Genomic DNA, 18,493 nt, shown 5'->3' with positions numbered 1-18,493 from the left:
GAGTCAGGTGACTGTAATCTTGGTACTCCTCCTCTGACTCCAGTTGAATTAACTGCTGGTAAATCAAACATTGTGGTTCATCCTGAGATACACCAACCCTTTAAAATTAATGAAACAGATATGAGGGCAAACTTCGTTTGACAGTCAGGCCAGGAGGCTTTCCTTCTGTAACAACTAATGATATTCATAATTCTGGTAGAGAGAGAAATAAGAGGGCAATATCAGGGATTTTTTTCTGGGGGAAGAGGTGGGGAAACTCTCACCTAGGGCAACTCCTGGGAGGAGGTGGTGTGCTTATCAATACATGCGCGCGTGCACAGTGCACATGCGCACTCCCAGAACTGCACAATGATGTCACTGCTGGGAAGTGACATCATCACACAGGTCGTGGCCGCCCCAGGAGCGCTCCTGTGCTCCAAGGGGTGTGTGTGTGGGGGGGCATCCGATTCGGCCTGGATAAAGCTAATTTCGGCCCGGATTAGGCCGCTTCGCTGTGTGGGAGCTCTCCCCTGCCTTGCAGTGGCTGGATCCGGGCCATTTTGGGCCCAAAGTGGGCCAAAACAGGCCCAAAATGGCCCAGATCGGCCTGGAACAGGCTGCTGCTGCACGGGAGAGCAAGAAATCAAGAATCCAGCGTCTTGTTCCTAGTTTCTCCACTAATACTATTCTGTAAATGGACTTGTGTTTGCAGGCAGAAGCGTGATAGTGTCCCTTTTAAGCCAGGGGAAATTGTACTTTCCTTTCTTAGATGTGGCTGTGATCTTGCTGGCAAGTGGAGTGTGGACATAACAGCAACCTTCCCAAATGAATTAGAAACGCTGTGAAAGTAATTGTCTAGACGGGCTTTTCAATCAAAGCTACCAGAATGCTTGAGGATCTTGAAATAAAAACCCAACATAAATCATTTGGTAATTAGCGGATGTTTATTTCCAGTGTGTATGTGTGTGCGTGTGTGTATACATATATATTATTTAATGGATTAAAAAAGAAGAGACGGAAACAAGTATTTGGAAAACAGAGGAGGAATGGCTGCTTTAGTTAGCAGCAATTGTTTCTTGGATCCAGTCAACGTAGTTGCACACTTTGGTGTAAACTCCAGGGTAACCAGGCAAAGCGCAGCCGATCCCCCAGGAAACGATGCCCTGGAGCTCCCCACCACAGACCACGGGGCCACCGGAATCACCCTGCAAGACAGAAGGGTCGGCCGGGAGGGAGGAAGGGGTCGTTCCAGGCGGTACGCCAACCGGTTTGCCTGGACTGCTCCTCGGATCCCTTCCTCTCCCTCACTCCCTCATTCACGTGATCACAAAGTTAAGCCACTTCTCTCTGTCCCGTGCTGAAAACCCACCCGTTTCTCCTCTGACCTCTTGGAAAAATCCATTCAGGAAGACTTGCCTCATACCTCTTGCTTCCTTAGACCCAACAACATCCCCCCCCCCCAAGTGACAGACTGTCCAGTTGTGTGGCAATTTTTTAAAAAAAATCACCAGCCGAGAGGTAACAATAATACCCTTCTCTGTGTTTAGTAATTTGTACCTAGACCTGGCAGGGCCCCACAAACACTCAGCCCACCTCACAGGGTTGTTGTGGATAAAGTGGAGCAGAGGAGAACGATGTAAGCTGCTGTGGGTTGCAAAAAGTTAACCATTTTGCTGATTTAGAACCCGCCTCTTCACTCCTGACTAAGCCGTGCCAGTTTTCAAATGCAACCTGCCTCTTCACTCCTGACTAAGCCGTGCCAGTTTTCAAATGCAACCCACCTCTTCACTCCTGACTAAGCCGTGCCAGTTTTCAAATGCAACCCGCCTCTTCACTCCTGACTAAGCCGTGCCAGTTTTCAAATGCAACCCGCCTCTTCACTCCTGACTAAGCCGTGCCAGTTTTCGAATGCAACCCGCCTCTTCACTCCTGACTAAGCCGTGCCAGTTTTCGAATGCAACCCGCCTCTTCACTCCTGACTAAGCCGTGCCAGTTTTCGAATGCAACCCGCCTCTTCACTCCTGACTAAGCCGTGCCAGTTTTCGAATGCAACCCGCCTCTTCACTCCTGACTAAGCCGTGCCAGTTTTCGAATGCAACCCGCCTCTTCACTCCTGACTAAGCCGTGCCAGTTTTCGAATGCAACCCGCCTCTTCACTCCTGACTAAGCCGTGCCAGTTTTCAAATGCAACCTGCCTCTTCACTCCTGACTAAGCCGTGCCAGTTTTCAAATGCAACCTGCCTCTTCACTCCTGACTAAGCCGTGCCAGTTTTCAAATGCAACCTGCCTCTTCACTCCTGACTAAGCCGTGCCAGTTTTCAAATGCAACCGGCCTCTTCACTCCTGACTAAGCCGTGCCAGTTTTCAAATGCAACCCGCCTCTTCACTCCTGACTAAGCCGTGCCAGTTTTCAAATGCAACCCGCCTCTTCACTCCTGACTAAGCCGTGCCAGTTTTCAAATGCAACCCGCCTCTTCACTCCTGACTAAGCCGTGCCAGTTTTCAAATGCAACCCGCCTCTTCACTCCTGACTAAGCCGTGCCAGTTTTCAAATGCAACCCGCCTCTTCACTCCTGACTAAGCCGTGCCAGTTTTCAAATGCAACCTGCCTCTTCACTCCTGACTAAGCCGTGCCAGTTTTCAAATGCAACCTGCCTCTTCACTCCTGACTAAGCCGTGCCAGTTTTCAAATGCAACCTGCCTCTTCACTCCTGACTAAGCCGTGCCAGTTTTCAAATGCAACCTGCCTCTTCACTCCTGACTAAGCCGTGCCAGTTTTCAAATGCAACCTGCCTCTTCAGTCCTGACTAAGCCGTGCCAGTTTTCAAATGCAACCGGCCTCTTCACTCCTGACTAAGCCGTGCCAGTTTTCAAATGCAACCCGCCTCTTCACTCCTGACTAAGCCGTGCCAGTTTTCAAATGCAACCTGCCTCTTCACTCCTGACTAAGCCGTGCCAGTTTTCAAATGCAACCGGCCTCTTCACTCCTGACTAAGCCGTGCCAGTTTTCAAATGCAACCCGCCTCTTCACTCCTGACTAAGCCGTGCCAGTTTTCAAATGCAACCCGCCTCTTCACTCCTGACTAAGCCGTGCCAGTTTTCAAATGCAACCCGCCTCTTCACTCCTGACTAAGCCGTGCCAGTTTTCAAATGCAACCTGCCTCTTCACTCCTGACTAAGCCGTGCCAGTTTTCAAATGCAACCTGCCTCTTCACTCCTGACTAAGCCGTGCCAGTTTTCAAATGCAACCTGCCTCTTCACTCCTGACTAAGCCGTGCCAGTTTTCAAATGCAACCTGCCTCTTCACTCCTGACTAAGCCGTGCCAGTTTTCAAATGCAACCTGCCTCTTCACTCCTGACTAAGCCGTGCCAGTTTTCAAATGCAACCTGCCTCTTCACTCCTGACTAAGCCGTGCCAGTTTTCAAATGCAACTTAGTGCTTCTTTTTTTATGATTCGTGACTAGCCAGTGTTCCGAATCCCTCGTCTCAAAGCAGAACGGAATGGAGAGCCGTCTCACCTGGCAGGAGTCTTTGCCGCCCTCCAAGTATCCCACACAGATCATATTATTGGTGATTTGCCCCGGGTAAGCCGTTTCGCACTCCGCCTCACTTAAGATGGGCGCCTCCACACACTGCAGAAGGTCCGGGTAGTTAACTGGAAGGAAACACAGAAGAACAGGGATTTAACTAAAGAACACTGAAAGCCAGCAGGAATTTCTGGGAAGCAAGAGCTATTTTGGTTTCTAGGAGTACTAGCACATGTTTTTTTGAAAAGGACCTGGGCTTTACTGACTGATTCACAGCCTATCAAAATTACTGAAGTGCTTCCACAACAAGTATATAACGGAAGGTTAATATACTAGAAAAGCCTTAGTTTGTACCAGTGCTGTGCTCTGGAATACGTGACACAAGAGTGCTCCAAACAAGGGTGCAATATCCCCCAGCCTGCAGTAGCTGCGCCACCAAGTGGCATGGGAGAGACACCCACTCCCCCCACACGCCACTAATTGTTGCCACGGCCACCACCTGCCATGCCTTCCCTCCCCGCTCCCGATCACAAAAGGGCAGATGGGGCGGCAATTCCTCTGGGCCCCCTGCAGCCTGAAAGACCCCCTTGGTCATGCCACAGCAGGGTCAGGCCAGGAAATGGGACAAGCCCTTTAAAGGGCTAAAAAGAGTGAGAATGGCACACAGCAGCAAGATGCCCCAACGCCATTTTGGAAGCAGACCTCAGCTCTGTCCCCTTTCCACTGCTGCAATGGAGGGAGTATCCACATGAACACTTCCCAACAGCCACTCCAAGCATTTCTTGTCAAATCAGATTTCTTAGAAGATCTTGTTTTTGTCTGGCTTGAAGGGGTGGTGGTGGTGGTCCACCCGTCATGCTCCGAATGATGCCATATGGACGTGCCCCTTTGAAACAGGGCCTACCTCCCGGTGGGACTTGGAACTCCTCTGGAATTACAAGCGATTGATCTCCAGACTACAGAGATCAAGTTCCCTGCAGGGAAATGGCAACTTTGGAGGGTGGACTCGAGGCCATTACACTGAGGCCCCTCCCCTTTCTAAATGCTCAGGCACCAACCCCAAATCTCCAGGAATTCCCCAACTCCTACCCTTTGATCTAGAACCCCTGGGGAGAAAAGTCCTCACGTGGAAGCAGCCTAAGAACAAATGACAATGCCCTTGAGCATGTTAAGAGTGCTTTCCTCCTCACTGCATGCAGTAGCCAGGATTCCAGAAGAAAGCCCAACAAATAATAAGTAGGACAGAATATGGGTGCTTCCCCTTCCGACCCTTGGGGGAAACCAAGGTTGGGCTTAGAGAATGGAGTCCCAACCAAGGTGTGTCCGCACACTCACCACCGTTGCTGAGGGTGTTCCCCCACCCTGAGATGAGGCATTCGGTGCCGGGAGCAGCACATCCGTGGGGCAGAGTGATGGGTGCGATTTGGGAGGAGAGGCCGACCGGCTGTGACAGCTTGATGAGCATAATGTCGTTATCCAAGAGCCAGGAATTGTACTTGGGATGGCGAATGACTCTTTCCGAGTCGACAAACTGCTCGCCTCCTTCCGTCTGCATAATGTCGTGCTCTCCAAGCCTCACTTGGATACGGCTGCAAAAAGTCCGGCACGCAACACAAGTCTGAGCACACTGTGGTAGGGCAAACACGCGGTAATCTTGGGGAGGCCTAGGAGTGGGGTGGTCGGGGGGGGCACGGTTCTGGACTCTGGGAGGTATTCACACGTGCTGCTTAACCAGTGGGTTGAACCATCCCAAGGCAACTGGTGAATGTATTCCGAGAGCCAGAACAAGAGCCAGGACTATGCACATCCGAAAGCTGCGCATTGCACGGTCTGAAGCTAAACTTGCGTCATCTTCTGGATCGAATGTCACCTTTAGCTAAAGGCCTTTTTCTAAAAGAGGGACCTTGCAACCGCTGTGTAGTATACCACACGATTCCCTAACCCTAAGAGAATAACTAGATGCTGCAAACTGCAGGAGTTCTCCACGGGGACTAGTAGCTGTCCCGTAGCTGCTAGTTCCCACGGCAACGCAAGAGTAAACACACAGCAGGTCCTGACCCAGACTGGGACCACTGCACAGGAGGAGGAGGAGGAAGGGGGGGTTCCTGCCTTCTCGCCAGGGTGGCCAAGTCCCCCCGAGTCCAAAGTGGGGGGCACAAGGGGCATGGGGCTGTGGGGGTTGGGGAGAGTGCTCTGCCCCCAAATCTGCAGGCATCTCCCAACTCAGGGTTGGCAGCCGTATGCCCTACATGCCTCTGGGCCATTTCAGTTGCCAAAAACAGCACGGGGGGGGGGAGGCAGGGATTCTTCTCCTGCGCAGTGTTCCTGAGCTGAATTGGACCCTGTTGCAAATGTACTCACAAGTTGCCACCAGGAACTAGTAGTTACAGAATAGCTGCACGTCCCCGTAGTGAACTCGCATAGCTTGATCTGTCTTGTTTGGCCCTAAGGGGTTCCTCATTGCAGAACATGCAGGTTTTCAAAACCTGCACAGCGCACTTTATTATCTCCACCTGTTCGAAGAACTCACATAGAAATGAATGTTGTTAGCCTTCGCCACTGGGGGGGTGGGGTGGGGAGGTTTGCTAGAATAGACTAACCCGGCTACCCCTTGGCCATCTGCCAGAAGTCCGAGGGACTCAGATCAGGAATCCCAAGGACTGAGGCTGCCGAGCTCCCACGGAACATGCTCAGATCTCAGAGGCTGGGAATGGGGGCCCGGGTGGGGGGGGGAGGGACACATGCAACCTCATCCTATGTGATTGCCAGGCAGTATGAAACACCTGGGCGGGCCAGTCCTAGCACAAATACCAGTGCTTGTGTGTGTGGGTTCCCCCCCCCCCCCCCGACCAAGAGAGCAATACCTTCTTCACCAGGCACTGCGGATTCCCATTCAGCCTCTTGGGACCGGAAGCAGGCTTATTTCATGAGGGTTTTTTTTTTACTTTATGTAAATAAGATTTTATACTTAACCACTACACCAGATCTTAACCACTACACCAGTTTGGTGTAGTGGTTAAGAGCGTGGGACTCTAATCTGGAGAGCCGGGTTTGATTCCCCCCTCCTCCACTTGAAGCCCGCTGGGTGACCTTGGGCCAGTCACGGCTCTCTCAGAGCTCTCTCAGCCCCACCCACCTCACAGGGTGTTTGTTGCTGTGGGGATAATAACGACATACTTTGTAAACCGCTCTGAGTGGGCGTTAAGTTGTCCTGAAGGGCAGTATATAAATCAAATGTTATTATTATTATTATTACTCCACCTTTCTATTTAGAAATAAATATTCAAGGTGCGTTCAGGGGACTGATTGTGTCTGCCGCGTGCATCCCAGCATAGCTTTTCAAATATAGCAAAGGGATGCTGCTATAATTTTGCACATATAATGGAGAAATGCTTATTGTCTAGAGGTAGAAGGGTGGCCTGTCCATGCTGCCTTTACGGTTTGGCATTTGCTGTTAGCCACAGCTCTGTGAGGAACCCATGATACCCAAGCAGGTACATGAAGGATCACAGGTACCCCACATTATCCTTTATATAAATTAACTTGTTTAAATGTGACCATAATCTCTATAAGGGGAAACGTCTATAAGGTTGTGGGATCATTTTTACAGGAATTTGGATTAATATCAGGATATAAATGTACTTTGTTAAAAAGAACCTGTACAGTAAGGCAAAACAACACGATTGGCCCTGGTTGATTCTGTGAACCATGAGAGGGAGGGCGGGCAGGAAGGGTCGCATCAGGGCTCAGTTCTCGTGGCCCCTTCTGACAGGCCCAGGGTAAGGCCGATCGCCACTCTGGGGTCAGGGAGCAATTTGCCCCAGGCTAGTTTGGCTAGGGACACTGATGGTGTTTTGCCATCTTCTGGGCATGGAGCAGGGGGGGTCACTGGGGATGCGGAGGGGGAAGTAGTTGTGAATCTCCTGCATTGTGCAGGGGGCTGGACTAGATGACCCTGGAGGGCCCTTCCAACTCTATGATTCTATGACCATACAAATTAAACTTGCTAAGACTTATAAATACTCTGTGAAAATCTTTGTTGAATACCTTTGAATTTATGTTACCAGGGATTTTTAAACCTGGTGAAAATTGGTTAGTAGCTAGTTAGTTAAGAATGATATTGAACAGTTAATCTGTCCCAGATATGACAGGGTTTTCCCACAGCTCCTCTCTTTGGAAGGGGGGGTGAATTCTCAGAAGTCCTTGTTTCCCTTCCAAACAGACTCCCACAAGTTTCTGTTTAAGGCGCCACGCATCTCCCCCTTCAGCGTGGGGTTTCACCCGGCCAAAGCAGTTTGTGTTCCGGAGGCTGGGAGGCGGGCCACCCCCTTCGCAACCTGGAGCGATCCATCCCAGGTCTTGCTTTCCCCCAAAGTCCGGCTGTACTGAATGTGGGAGATCTTGGAGGACCTCATCTACTGGGGACTGGACAACGTAGGCATGGAGAAAGGAGGACTCACGATTTGTAGCAATGGGCAGCAGACAAAACCCACTGATCGTTGATGAGGGAACCCCCGCAGAAGTGGTACCCGGCATTCAGTGACACCTGGTAAGGGACGGAGTTCCTGGCGCACGTGTAGCCCCCCACAATCTTATCATCATCGTCCTCTGGGACAGCAGCTGACAAACAGAAGGGAATAAAATGTCTGAAGAATTCTGCGGCATGGAACTGCAAGTGAGGTCTCTTTTTGTAGGCTTACCAGGTTTCCCCGCTGCTCCCACAACCACATACTGGATCAATGGATGAGTGGAAGAACAAATGTGGGGAGTGGGTGCCTGGAAGTGATGTCACAGCAGCGGTGAAATTGTAGGAATTGCCCCAGATCTCTATGGTAACGACTATGGAGATTGGGGGGGGGGATTTCTGTAGTGCCACAAACGCTGTGATGCCACTTCCAGGGACTCACTTGGATATCACTTCATGGCGTCTGTGATGCACCACTGCCCGGGCTCCACCCCCAAAACAGTCCTGGGGATTGCCAGTGGAGGGCTGGCAACACGGCTGTTTCAACCAGGCTCTGGGCCACGTGCAAAGTTGCACAAATGCATTCTTTGACCTTTCTATCGTCACAGTGAAACCAGGGATATCAGGGGAAGGTGGAGAATTGTTGACAAGGATCCTAAAAAGAAGAATTCTATAGAGCAAACCCTACACATGAATGACATTTTGTAACCTTCTCCCTGTAAAGAAAACTCCCCAAAGCTGAACAAAACCAAACATTCGTATATCAGGGAGACGTTCCTGCCCAGCTCGGTTCCCTGCTGCGCTGATTTTTTTTTTGGTACTTGCAAAGAGTTCTAAAAATAAAGTAGCATTAAAAATACATGATCCTTGCTTAGCTGCAGTGACACAGTTGGTCCCATTCAATCCCGTCCCTCATTTCATTCACTGGATGTCTAGACTGGGTCTTAGAGGAGTTCTAAAGTGAATCAAATGCATTTTTTTAAAAAAAGCCCCCTCACCTGCTGCGCCCAGGAATGCCAAGAGCAAGAAGAATTTCATAGTGTCTTTGCCGGTAGACTTTTTGAACAGAGGACTTTCAGAAGAAAGCTACAATTTATACGTTCCTCTGGAACTTATCTCTCCGCTTGAAAATCCCAGCAGCTTCCCACTTCCCATGATCTTGCATAAGCTTCCTTCAGCCTCACTTTATCAAAAGCACAGCCTGAGGCACGTGAGACCCCCCCCCCCGACACATCGTATCTGAAGTGAAACAGTTCTAGGAATAGAAACAGATGGTTGTGCATGTGGTAAAACAAGACCTGTAGGCGCCTGCTTTTATCACTGGGAATGTGGAATTTACTCAGCTGGCCCAGGTCTCAAGCTCCTAGGCCCCAATGAGGAATTCCCCTCTGCAGTTCTGCCAGTGTGCCAAATCCTGTCTTGAATTCCTGTCTTGAGAATTGAACCACAACCTCCTGGCCAAGGAGGGTCAGTGGAACAGATGTGGACTCGACACCATGTGACCTCTTTGATCCTGCATATCAAGCACAGACATTCCCTAAGACAGAGATGCTACATCATCCCACTGAAAAGGGAGAATATGAGGAAGCAGCACCTCAACGGAGAAGTCCTTGCTTTGCCCTATAGACTACTCCTCTGGTATTTCCCACCCTCTCCCAATTAGGTTTTCCTTCTCCTACTTACAGAGATTCCAGCCAATCAGGGATAACATCAGCCCTTGGAAGTCAATGCGCATACAGAGGGAGAGGGCCCAAGTTTGCTAGCTCTGCCCCCAGTCCACATGTGTTAACTCATGAGTATGAGTCTACATGCACCTAAAGAATGCACTCATAGTTGCTAGCTGCACGATCACGAACACTGCTTTTCTTGATGTTCCTAGACACAAAGAACATATGCAAACACACTTTCCATGCACATAGATGCCATGACAATGAGCCAGCAATTCAATGTACAGAGGTGGTGGCAGCATACTCATGCTTACTTCCCCTCCACAAGCATTGATTTCTACAAATGTAATGTCATCTGTAAGTGGCTATGGTGGATGTGCTGCTGTAGCATAGTGGCTGGGCTTTGAATCAGCCGCTGGAAAGGGCTCTGCCCCCTCCCCTGCCTTTTCTTGAGAGAAACCAAGCCTGGAATACTAGCTAAACTGTTGTAGTTGCCTAGCAACGGCCACTGACGGTATCTGCTTAAAGCTTCAAGTGCTCCTTTTATCATTTTGGATTTTTTTTTAAAAAAAATGTGTTTTTTTTTAGATTTCAGATTTTTCTGCATACCTGGGTAATTTTTCAGGTGTGTAGGACGATCTGTCTTGTTTATTCATGGTTCCAGTCTCCAAATTTAAGTATCACTGAATCTTTGCCACTTGGCTATTAGTATATAAGATGGTGTCATTACCAATTAAGGACTAAGATGACAAGACCTATTAAAGTTTCATTCTGTTCATGGCTATAATGACATTGTATTGACTGATGCTGTCAAACGGATGGCCAGCTTCATTCATCATGAAAGGGGCTGCCTTTGTGTGTACATTTGATATTTGTGTTGTCTACTAGACCTTTTCATTTGTAAAAGCTGGACATTTAGTCTGACTTCCTAAAAAGCCAGGCATTTTTAATAGTCAGCAGAAGCATTTTAATTTAATTTTCCTGCCTGACCTGTATAATCTACACATGCACACAAAAGCACTATTTCATTCGAAACGATAATTCAATACCGCCCAAACCGTTGTCAGCTACTCTCTCTGGGGATCCGCTGGATGGCGCCACCCCAGGGCAGCTGAAGGAGTCATTCATGGGGCCCAAACGCCCGTCCACTTGTGGGTTCCTGTCGACGTGGCATCGTGTTATATCTGAGGGTCAGGCAGCTGGGCCCGATCGGCCCCTCATCTCACAGGGGATCGTGGGAAAGCCCTTCTTTGAGTTCACACATCATCAAAGGTCTGCCCACACAGTGGAGTGGATGGTGGAAACACAGTTTTGAAGCAGTTGTATTTCATAACATCCAGATCACCTTTGTCCTTGTGGTCAGGGTAAAATTGACACTTTGTCTCATAAAATATTGGCATGTCCTCTGTTTACTGTTTTAAGGAATCGCTGAATTTTACCTCTTTTAACTTGTGCCCTGGTTAATAATTTTCAGGGGGAGATTCTTCCCTATCTGATGCTAGATAGTGATCCAAATATAACCTTGTTGGTTGCTAGATTTCTGTCTAGCATATTTTCCTTTAGAAATCAATTTATTATTCTATTAGTCAATGCTCAAGATCATCTGATCATAGGAGCTCGGAAAAGGAAAGACACAAGAGGGCAACAGCTGAATACGAAGCCCAGCAGGGCGGATGAGGTAACGCAGCGCCAGCTTATCCAAACTGCCGGGAGGGCAAAAATTCAGTACATAACTTTTTTTTCTCTTGCCTGCCCCCACGTGTGTTGCTGATTCTGCATTAGCCCATCATGCACGGTGGTGGAACAGAAGAAGGAAGCATGTTTTGCTCGGTCCTGGAGCGCTCCGGCTGCTGCCAACGAAAAGGACAGCTAGTTTGCCAGAGGCAAGCAGGATCCATCCACTGCCTTAGCTAGTAGAACTTTTCCCAATAGAAGCAGGAGTCCCAAGAACATGCACACTGTGACAGAATAAGGCCTGCTGTATACACGCAGGAGAGACGTAAAACAGCAGAGATGATTGTAGCAATTGGGATTGCTGTTGAGGGATGCCATCTTGGAATGCTCCTCATGTGAAAAATTCACTGGAAAGAAGGTTCCAGACCAGCTCATTCCCTGCTCCACTAGTTTCCCTACACACAAGCGGTTTCTTTATAATGTAGGCTTGCTAACCTCCAGGTGGTGGTTGGGGATCTCCCAGAATTACAGCTGAGCTCCAGACTACAGAGCTCAGAGCCAAGCTACAAGTGACGCCTGACACAGGTTGGACACTTGTCAGCTTCCCTCAAGTTTTGATGGGAAATGTAGGCGTCCTGGTCTTGCAGCTGTAATGGAGAGCCAAGCTGTAAAACCAGGACACCTACATTTCCCATCAAAACTTGAGGGAAGCTGACAAGTGTCCAACCTGTGTAAGGCGTCACTTGTAGCTTGGCTCTCAGTTCCCCTGGAGAAAATGGGTGCTTTGGAGGGTGACATCTACAGCATTATACTCTACCGAGATTCCTCCCCAGGGCCCACTTCTAAAATCTCCAGGAATTTCCCAACCAAGAGCTGGCCATCCAGCCAAAGGAGATCCCCAGCCTGCAGCCTAAAATGCTATCTTCAACTCTATCATCTTTGAACTCTGCCGCTGTCCCCATCCCATGTTGTTTCACGTACAGATGAGGCCCACTGGCAACCCCCCCCCCTCTGCTTCTCTCTCGCCTTGAAAGCCTCCCCCCAAAAGTCTTCAGGCATCTTCAGACATGGGGGTTAAGGGGCATTTTTTCCTGTCCGTCCCCCTCTCCACCATCTTTTAATGCTAGATTAGTTAGAAGATTTTTGAATCTTTGAGACTGTTTTCTCTGTTCAAAATGTTAATAGAAGGTAGCTCATGAAACAGTTGACTTGGTGTACTAAGTTTTTGAAATTATACATGAATCTGGGGAAGTGTCCTGAGAAAGTAATGGTTATTTAATGAACTGTGCTACAAGATTGGGGGGGGGGGGCGTATTATACCCTACCAAGAGCAACAGTGTTCATGACCCAGCACGGAGGTGACAGAAAGTTTCCGAAGACCAACCCTGAATTTCTTTGCCAACCTATATTTAAAATGCAAAGTTGAGGTCTTTGGACTCTGTCAGTTCCAGATTTTCTATTCCCAGAGTTGTTTCCTAGGTAGAGCACGTGAGTCTGACACGTGATGCTCACTGGAAATTGTGAGTGCAGCACATGGGAGGGGAAGCCACGCTGAAGGTTGCCATGTGTTTTTATTAAATTAGCCTTGCACCTATGCCTTTAAAAGCAAGCCAACAACCAACATCTTAGCAAGTTATGCTTTTCCCGCCATTACTTTCATCCGTCAGAACTTCACCTCCTCTACTGCTAGAGCATTATTGAAAGCACAACTTTGCCTCCTGTCTCAAGGAGTTATCCCTTATTTAATACTAGAAGTGTGCCTGCTTGCCAAAATTGTGACTTCCTTCACTCACAATAATTAATAATAGCTTGAGTACTGAATGAACAGTTCACCTGGAAGAGCTGCAGCAACACCGGATTAAGCAACAGCCAGAACTTGTGTCCATTTTTGTGGTCTGCAGCCAAAATACTCCTCCTTTCTCCCTAAGTCGGACCAAAGCAGCTCACATTATTCTCCTTTTTATCCTCATAACAATCCTGTGAGGTAGGTCTGGCTGATAGTGTGTGTGTGATTGGTGTCGTGTATAGCATGATGTCACTTCTGGGGAAAACCTGGAAGTGATGTCACATCACTCTGGAAACACCATAGAGTTTCTGAAAATTCCTAGAGAGATGTATTGTCGCTTCCACTTTTCCCTGGAAATGATGTCATGGCACACGTTCTTACATGCCCCACATCCCCACTCCAAGTTTGCACCAATTGCCAGGCACAGCCTGACAACCCTACCAGCAGCACATCATAAAACTGTAAGGGCTGTGATTCTTCAGCAAGCTTCCACAACACTAGACACTGGTCCATGACAGCAAATGGGGCACCAAAACAGACCTTCCGCAGTCCCCTCCCACCTGCCTCTTTACTGTCCTCACCAGTGTGTGGCAGGCTGTCAGCTGTATCCATCTTGCCCCTTTAAAACTCTGCAAGCAAGCAAATCCCTCCCGTCACAGCTGGCTGAGGCCCAGGGAAACTCTCTCTCTAGGCTGCCACCACTCTGGCACAGGTTCCCTCGGAAGGGCCCAGCGCACCCACCGACCCCTTCAGATTACTCTTTCCCAGTAGGTTTGATTTATGAAATGACCGAATGAAACGTGAGGACCCAGGCAGAATGAGAAAGAACTTTATTATAAAGGTTTATTAATAACTACTGTTCCCACTTGTAAAATAGAGAGATTAGGAAAGGTTGGTAAATAAACAAAACAAACACCCCCTAATGCATCTAGACTGTCCTTAGCTGTCTCCTGGCAACTGGCTTCCAACTGTCTCACCCCTTCTGGATGAGGGAATACTATTCCTGCAGCAGCCGCTCCTCAGCTCTGCTCTAGGGTTGCCAACCTCCAGGTGGTAACTGGAGATATCCCGGAATTACAAGTGATCTCCAGGCAACAAAGGTCAGCTCCCCTGGAGAAACTGGCTGCTTTGCAGGGGGGGGGGGCTTCATGGCATCATACCCCACTGAAGCCCCTCTCCTCCCCAAACCCCACACTGACTAGGTTCCACCCACTAAATTTCCGGGAATTCCCCAATCTGGACCCAACAACCCTACTCTGCTACCAAGGACTGAACACCCTCCCACTGCAATGAGGCCTTTTATCCCTTCTCTCAGGCACCACCCCCTACTTTCCTATTGGTGCCATTTTCCCCTCAGACTCCCCTCTTACCCAATCACAGGGGCCAAAGGGAACCTGGGAAATGTAGGCCCTGCGGTCCCTTTAGTGCAGGCTTCTCCAGAGCCACTAGGCCTCACTAGGCCCAGGCTCCTCACACCTCCCTTCAAAAGCAAAGGGCCTGAGCCTGCCTGGCCAATCCACCCCACCTGTTCGTTGGGCAATGAGCCTTCCTTTGGGCTGTCCATGATTGGTCAATGGATCCATAATAATCCATTGACCAGACCTGCCAATCTTTATTCACTTCCAGATAGGCAAAAGGGGAAGAAAATAAATTAAGCAATCCGGAGCTTTCTCAGTTGGCTACCAAAGCCTAAAGGACCCACACTGTACGGTCTCTTTAAGGCCTCCATTCCCCCTTCTGTTTAGAATCAGACTTAAGCAATCCAGGCTGAGCCTTTGTGGGTCATGATGGTGGTGGTGGTAGATGTGCACCTGTTTATTTCACTCAGTACATTTAGCATTGTTCCGCCTAGGGTTGCCAGCTCCAAGTTGGGAAATTCTGGAGATCTGAGGAGCGAAACCTGGAGAAACCTGGAGAAAGTGGGGTTTGGGGAGGGAAAAGACCTTGGCATGGCATAATTCCATAGAGTCCACCCCCCAAAGTAGCCATTTTCTCCAGGTGAACTGATCTCTGTGGCCTGGAGACCAGCTGTAATTCCACTACCTGGAGGCTGGCAACCCCAGTTCCGCCAGACCCAGAAAACACCTATTTTCTATTAGCAAGTGAAAAAAGCCAGGAGAGAAGGATTCAAAGAAATGAAATGTTGTTGCTGCAGAATAAAGAGAAGTTGCTTCTTGCCTGGGGAGGCAGGCAGGCTGGCCTACTGCACGCGCAGGGACTGGGCAGTGTGCATGCACAACCACCCAGCCTGCTGTGTGCCCGGCCCACTCGCCCGATTGCATGGCTTGCTGTATGCCTGGGGAGTGCGTGCCTGACCTCCCAGCCTGCACGTACCTGGGGAATAAACAGAAACAAAGCCGGGAATATAACAGTATGTAACTCTATTCTATAGATCAATGGGATCTCCCATTGTGGAATATATATATATGGACATTGACGGATTGTGATTGATATATTTATTGCTTTTTGTACACAGTTTACAACACTTTTGCTATTTGCACTTAAATGCACTTTTAATAGAATAGGGTTACATACTGTTATATTCCCGGCTTTGTTTCTGTTTGTTTCTACTAACCGGGTTGTCTCCCTGAGTTTTGCCGTACCTGGGGAATGGCTGGCCCACATGCCCAACTGTCCAGCCTGCTGCGTGGTGCACGCCTGGCCCACTCTCCCAAACACCCGGCCTGCTGCACGCCCAGGGAGCAGCCAGCCAGCCCACCTGCCTGGTCTTCTATTGGATGTGCCAGTGATGATGTCACAGAAGTGATATCGTCAGCTGGGCTGGGACCGTGTGCACACTTTGTGTGTGTGCGGAAGGGGAAAACCACAAGTGCTGCCAGGGCCCCCGTTCAGTTGTGGGAGGGAGCCATCTGGCAACTCTGATAGGGATCAGTTAAGAAACTGTACTGCAGTGCTTATTATTATTATTATTATTATTATTATTATTATTATTATTATTATTATCATCATCATCATTTAGTAGCATTGCAGTGGGAGTGGATGGCGAGAAGTGCAGAGTTAGTAGGCTCTGTCTCCCCCTGCCACTGACTTCCCCTCCCTCTCTGTCTCACTCCCACCCCACTGTGGATACCAGTTGCCCCAGTTCTACAATTGAACCCCCCCCCCTGGAACTAATGGCAATGAGTAAATATGTGCTGATGCCTAAGACAGTCGCTGCACACCCAACTCCCTGCAAGGAAACAGGTAGAAGACTTTACCTTGTGATGCTGTATTCCCCCCCCCCCTCACCACCGGCACCCGTGACGAGGAGGAGGAAACACACACAGCATTGTGAGAGCCACTAAAATTCTCCTGCTGAGAGTTCGAGGCACAGTTGCCACCTTTTATTTTGTCTGGACTCCAGCAACTTCTAGACCAGAGAGTGGGGCTGCCAGAGATTTTATAGCCCCTGCTCCAGTAACTTTGACTCAAGTATGCTTTTTTGGCCTGAAGATAAATGATGGACAAAGGGGAACGGGATGGGATAACAGAGCTGAAAAATCCGTTTTGGGCCCTAGGTTGCTAACTCCAGTTTCGGAAATGCCTGCCTCTTTGGGGGCAGAGGCTGGGGAATGCAGAGTTTGGGGAGGAAGTGGATGCCGTGCCAAAGGGCCTGCTCGCCAAGGGTGCATCATGTGCGATTCCGGGCGAACTCCAGGCCCCACCTGGAGGTTGGCAGCCCTCCTTGAGTCAAAGGTGTTGCCATTCCTGGACTACTTTGAAATTAACAGATCCCATCCAGGCTCAAAACAGTTTTATATGAATGAATACGCGCAAGTCTTCTTCACGCTCTTCTTCTGTTGTTTCTTCTGTTGTGTAACACACAGCTCACTCTCTTTAAGATATTTACTAAGAAATTGATATAAGTTATGGCAATTTAATGTACTGTTTTTTATTTAAGATTTGTCTGTATTTGTTATGTTGTAAACTTTACTTTCTGTATTCAAGTTTTAATAAAACCTATTTTTAAAAAAAGGTGTTGACACATTTCTAGATGGGGGTTTGTGCTGAGGAACCCAGACTTTTCCCCTGCTATCACTATCATCTGTTACCCCCCCCTCCCAGTGGGGTCAGGGGATCCCCCACTCCCAGCTTCCTTTCCCCACTACCACTCACCTGGCCGGCAGGGGAGAAGGTGCAGGAACAGGCCCCCCCTCAAGGGCAGGAGTGCTTCCAGGCTTTGTGCCGGTCGATGTGGCCCGTTTGGGGTCCCCAATCAGCCCAGCATGAAGCCCGGGAACACTCTTGGGCCCTGCACAATGATTTCCCTCCCAGAATTGACATCATCGCGCTGTGCCGGAAGCAAAGACATCGAAAAGGTAAGTGCCGAGTCCCCCATCCTCCCACCAGGATGGTAAGGGGACCTGGCAAACCCTAAAGCAGCGAGGTAAAATAAAGGAACAATATGTGTGCCTCTGGGCATGCACAAAGTGCCCTTCTTTCACTGCTCCGTAATCTCAGCCGTCTCCAGGCATCTGAAGTCCGGAAGGGAGGTTCAGTTCAGAAGCTCTGGCTTCCAGACACGCCTGACTTCTGTCCCTTCTCTTTTTAGATGTTCTTAACTTTGGGAAGGTCCTAATCTAGTTCCTGAAGCACATTGGACAGAAACTCCACCTTTGCTGTATTCGACCCAACCAGACCTGTCTGGAGATGTTGCTAATAGTACTGTTAATGTCACATGGGCACTGAGCTGGACGGCCCAGGTCAACCCAGTCTTCTCAGGTCTTGAAAGCTAAGCAGGGTTAGCCTGGTTAGGACTTGGTTGGGAGACTACCGAGGAAGCCCAGGGGCCTTATACAGGGGCAGCCAAAGGCAAACCACCTCTGAACGTCTCTTCCCCTGAAAACCCTATCCGGTTGCCACCAGCTGGCTGTGACCTGATGGCACTTTACAATGTCAATATCACATGCAGAAGTGAAGTTTATTGGGAAAGCAGCTAATATTGTCAAGACTGCAAGAGAAAATTTTAATCACAGAACTATAAAGTTGGAAGGAGCCTTTCTAGAATCCTATCTAGTCCAACCCCCGGCCCAATACAGGAACAACCTAAAGCATCCTTGACAAGTAGGGTTACCAAGTCCCCTAACCCTCCAGGTGGGAAGTGGGTAGGGGTACCATTCCCCCAACCAGGGTGGGGGATCCCCTGCTCCCACCCTTCACCCTTGCACCCACTTACTTGGCTGGTGAGGGTATGCTCCCCAGGGCACACACCCCCCGGGCAGTGCAGCGCGCTCCTGCACCCACAGCGGCCCAATTCCAGCTGCGACACACCCCACAGTGGGCCCATTTCAGGCCAAATCATGCCCTGAAGTGGGCCAATCCCGCCTGTGGGAGCATTCCCAGCCACCCTTTGACCCCGCGCGATGACATCACTTCTCGGAAGTGACGTCATTG

The 18,493-nt window shown here is 49.3% G+C and overlaps 1 protein-coding gene and 1 gene segment (V, D, J or C); both read right to left on the bottom strand.

Annotated features, from left to right (window-relative positions):
• Positions 1–18,493, bottom strand: part of LOC129335010 (T-cell receptor beta-1 chain C region-like) — a 127,397-nt gene that overhangs the window by 45,888 nt on the left and 63,016 nt on the right.
• LOC129335012 (anionic trypsin-like) lies at positions 905–9,076 on the bottom strand. 2 transcript variants are annotated; one of them, XM_054987437.1, is made up of 5 exons: positions 8,971–9,076; positions 7,968–8,127; positions 4,843–5,096; positions 3,499–3,635; positions 905–1,184 (listed from the first exon to the last, which is right to left on the bottom strand). In XM_054987437.1, exons 1-5 carry the CDS (start codon positions 9,008–9,010, stop codon positions 1,035–1,037), a joined length of 741 nt encoding a protein of 246 aa, XP_054843412.1. In that variant the 5' UTR covers positions 9,011–9,076; the 3' UTR covers positions 905–1,034. The 2 variants fall into 2 exon arrangements, with proteins under 2 accessions (XP_054843412.1, XP_054843413.1); XM_054987438.1 differs by lacking the exon at positions 905–1,184 and adding an exon at positions 1,479–1,710 and having other exon boundaries at positions 3,413–3,635.

The sequence above is a fragment of the Eublepharis macularius genome, chromosome 8 (genome assembly GCF_028583425.1).
Source record: "Eublepharis macularius isolate TG4126 chromosome 8, MPM_Emac_v1.0, whole genome shotgun sequence".
In the NCBI taxonomy this organism is placed as follows: Eukaryota; Metazoa; Chordata; class Lepidosauria; order Squamata; family Eublepharidae; genus Eublepharis; species Eublepharis macularius.
The sequence above is the reverse complement of the archived record's forward strand: the minus strand, read 5'-3'. Positions and strand labels throughout refer to the sequence as shown.

What these genes read in the sequence shown, in the direction of transcription:
- LOC129335012 (XM_054987437.1), bottom strand. Translation starts at nt 9,010, where the DNA reads ATGAAATTCTTCTTGCTCTTGGCATTCCTGGGCGCAGCAG. An exon ending in GGCATTCCTGGGCGCAGCAG is followed by an intron (nt 8,128 to 8,970) that starts GTGAGGGGGCTT and finishes TCTGTTTGTCAG; the next exon opens with CTGCTGTCCCAGAGGACGAT. An exon ending in GCTGCCCATTGCTACAAATC is followed by an intron (nt 5,097 to 7,967) that starts GTGAGTCCTCCT and finishes GACTTTTTGCAG; the next exon opens with CCGTATCCAAGTGAGGCTTG.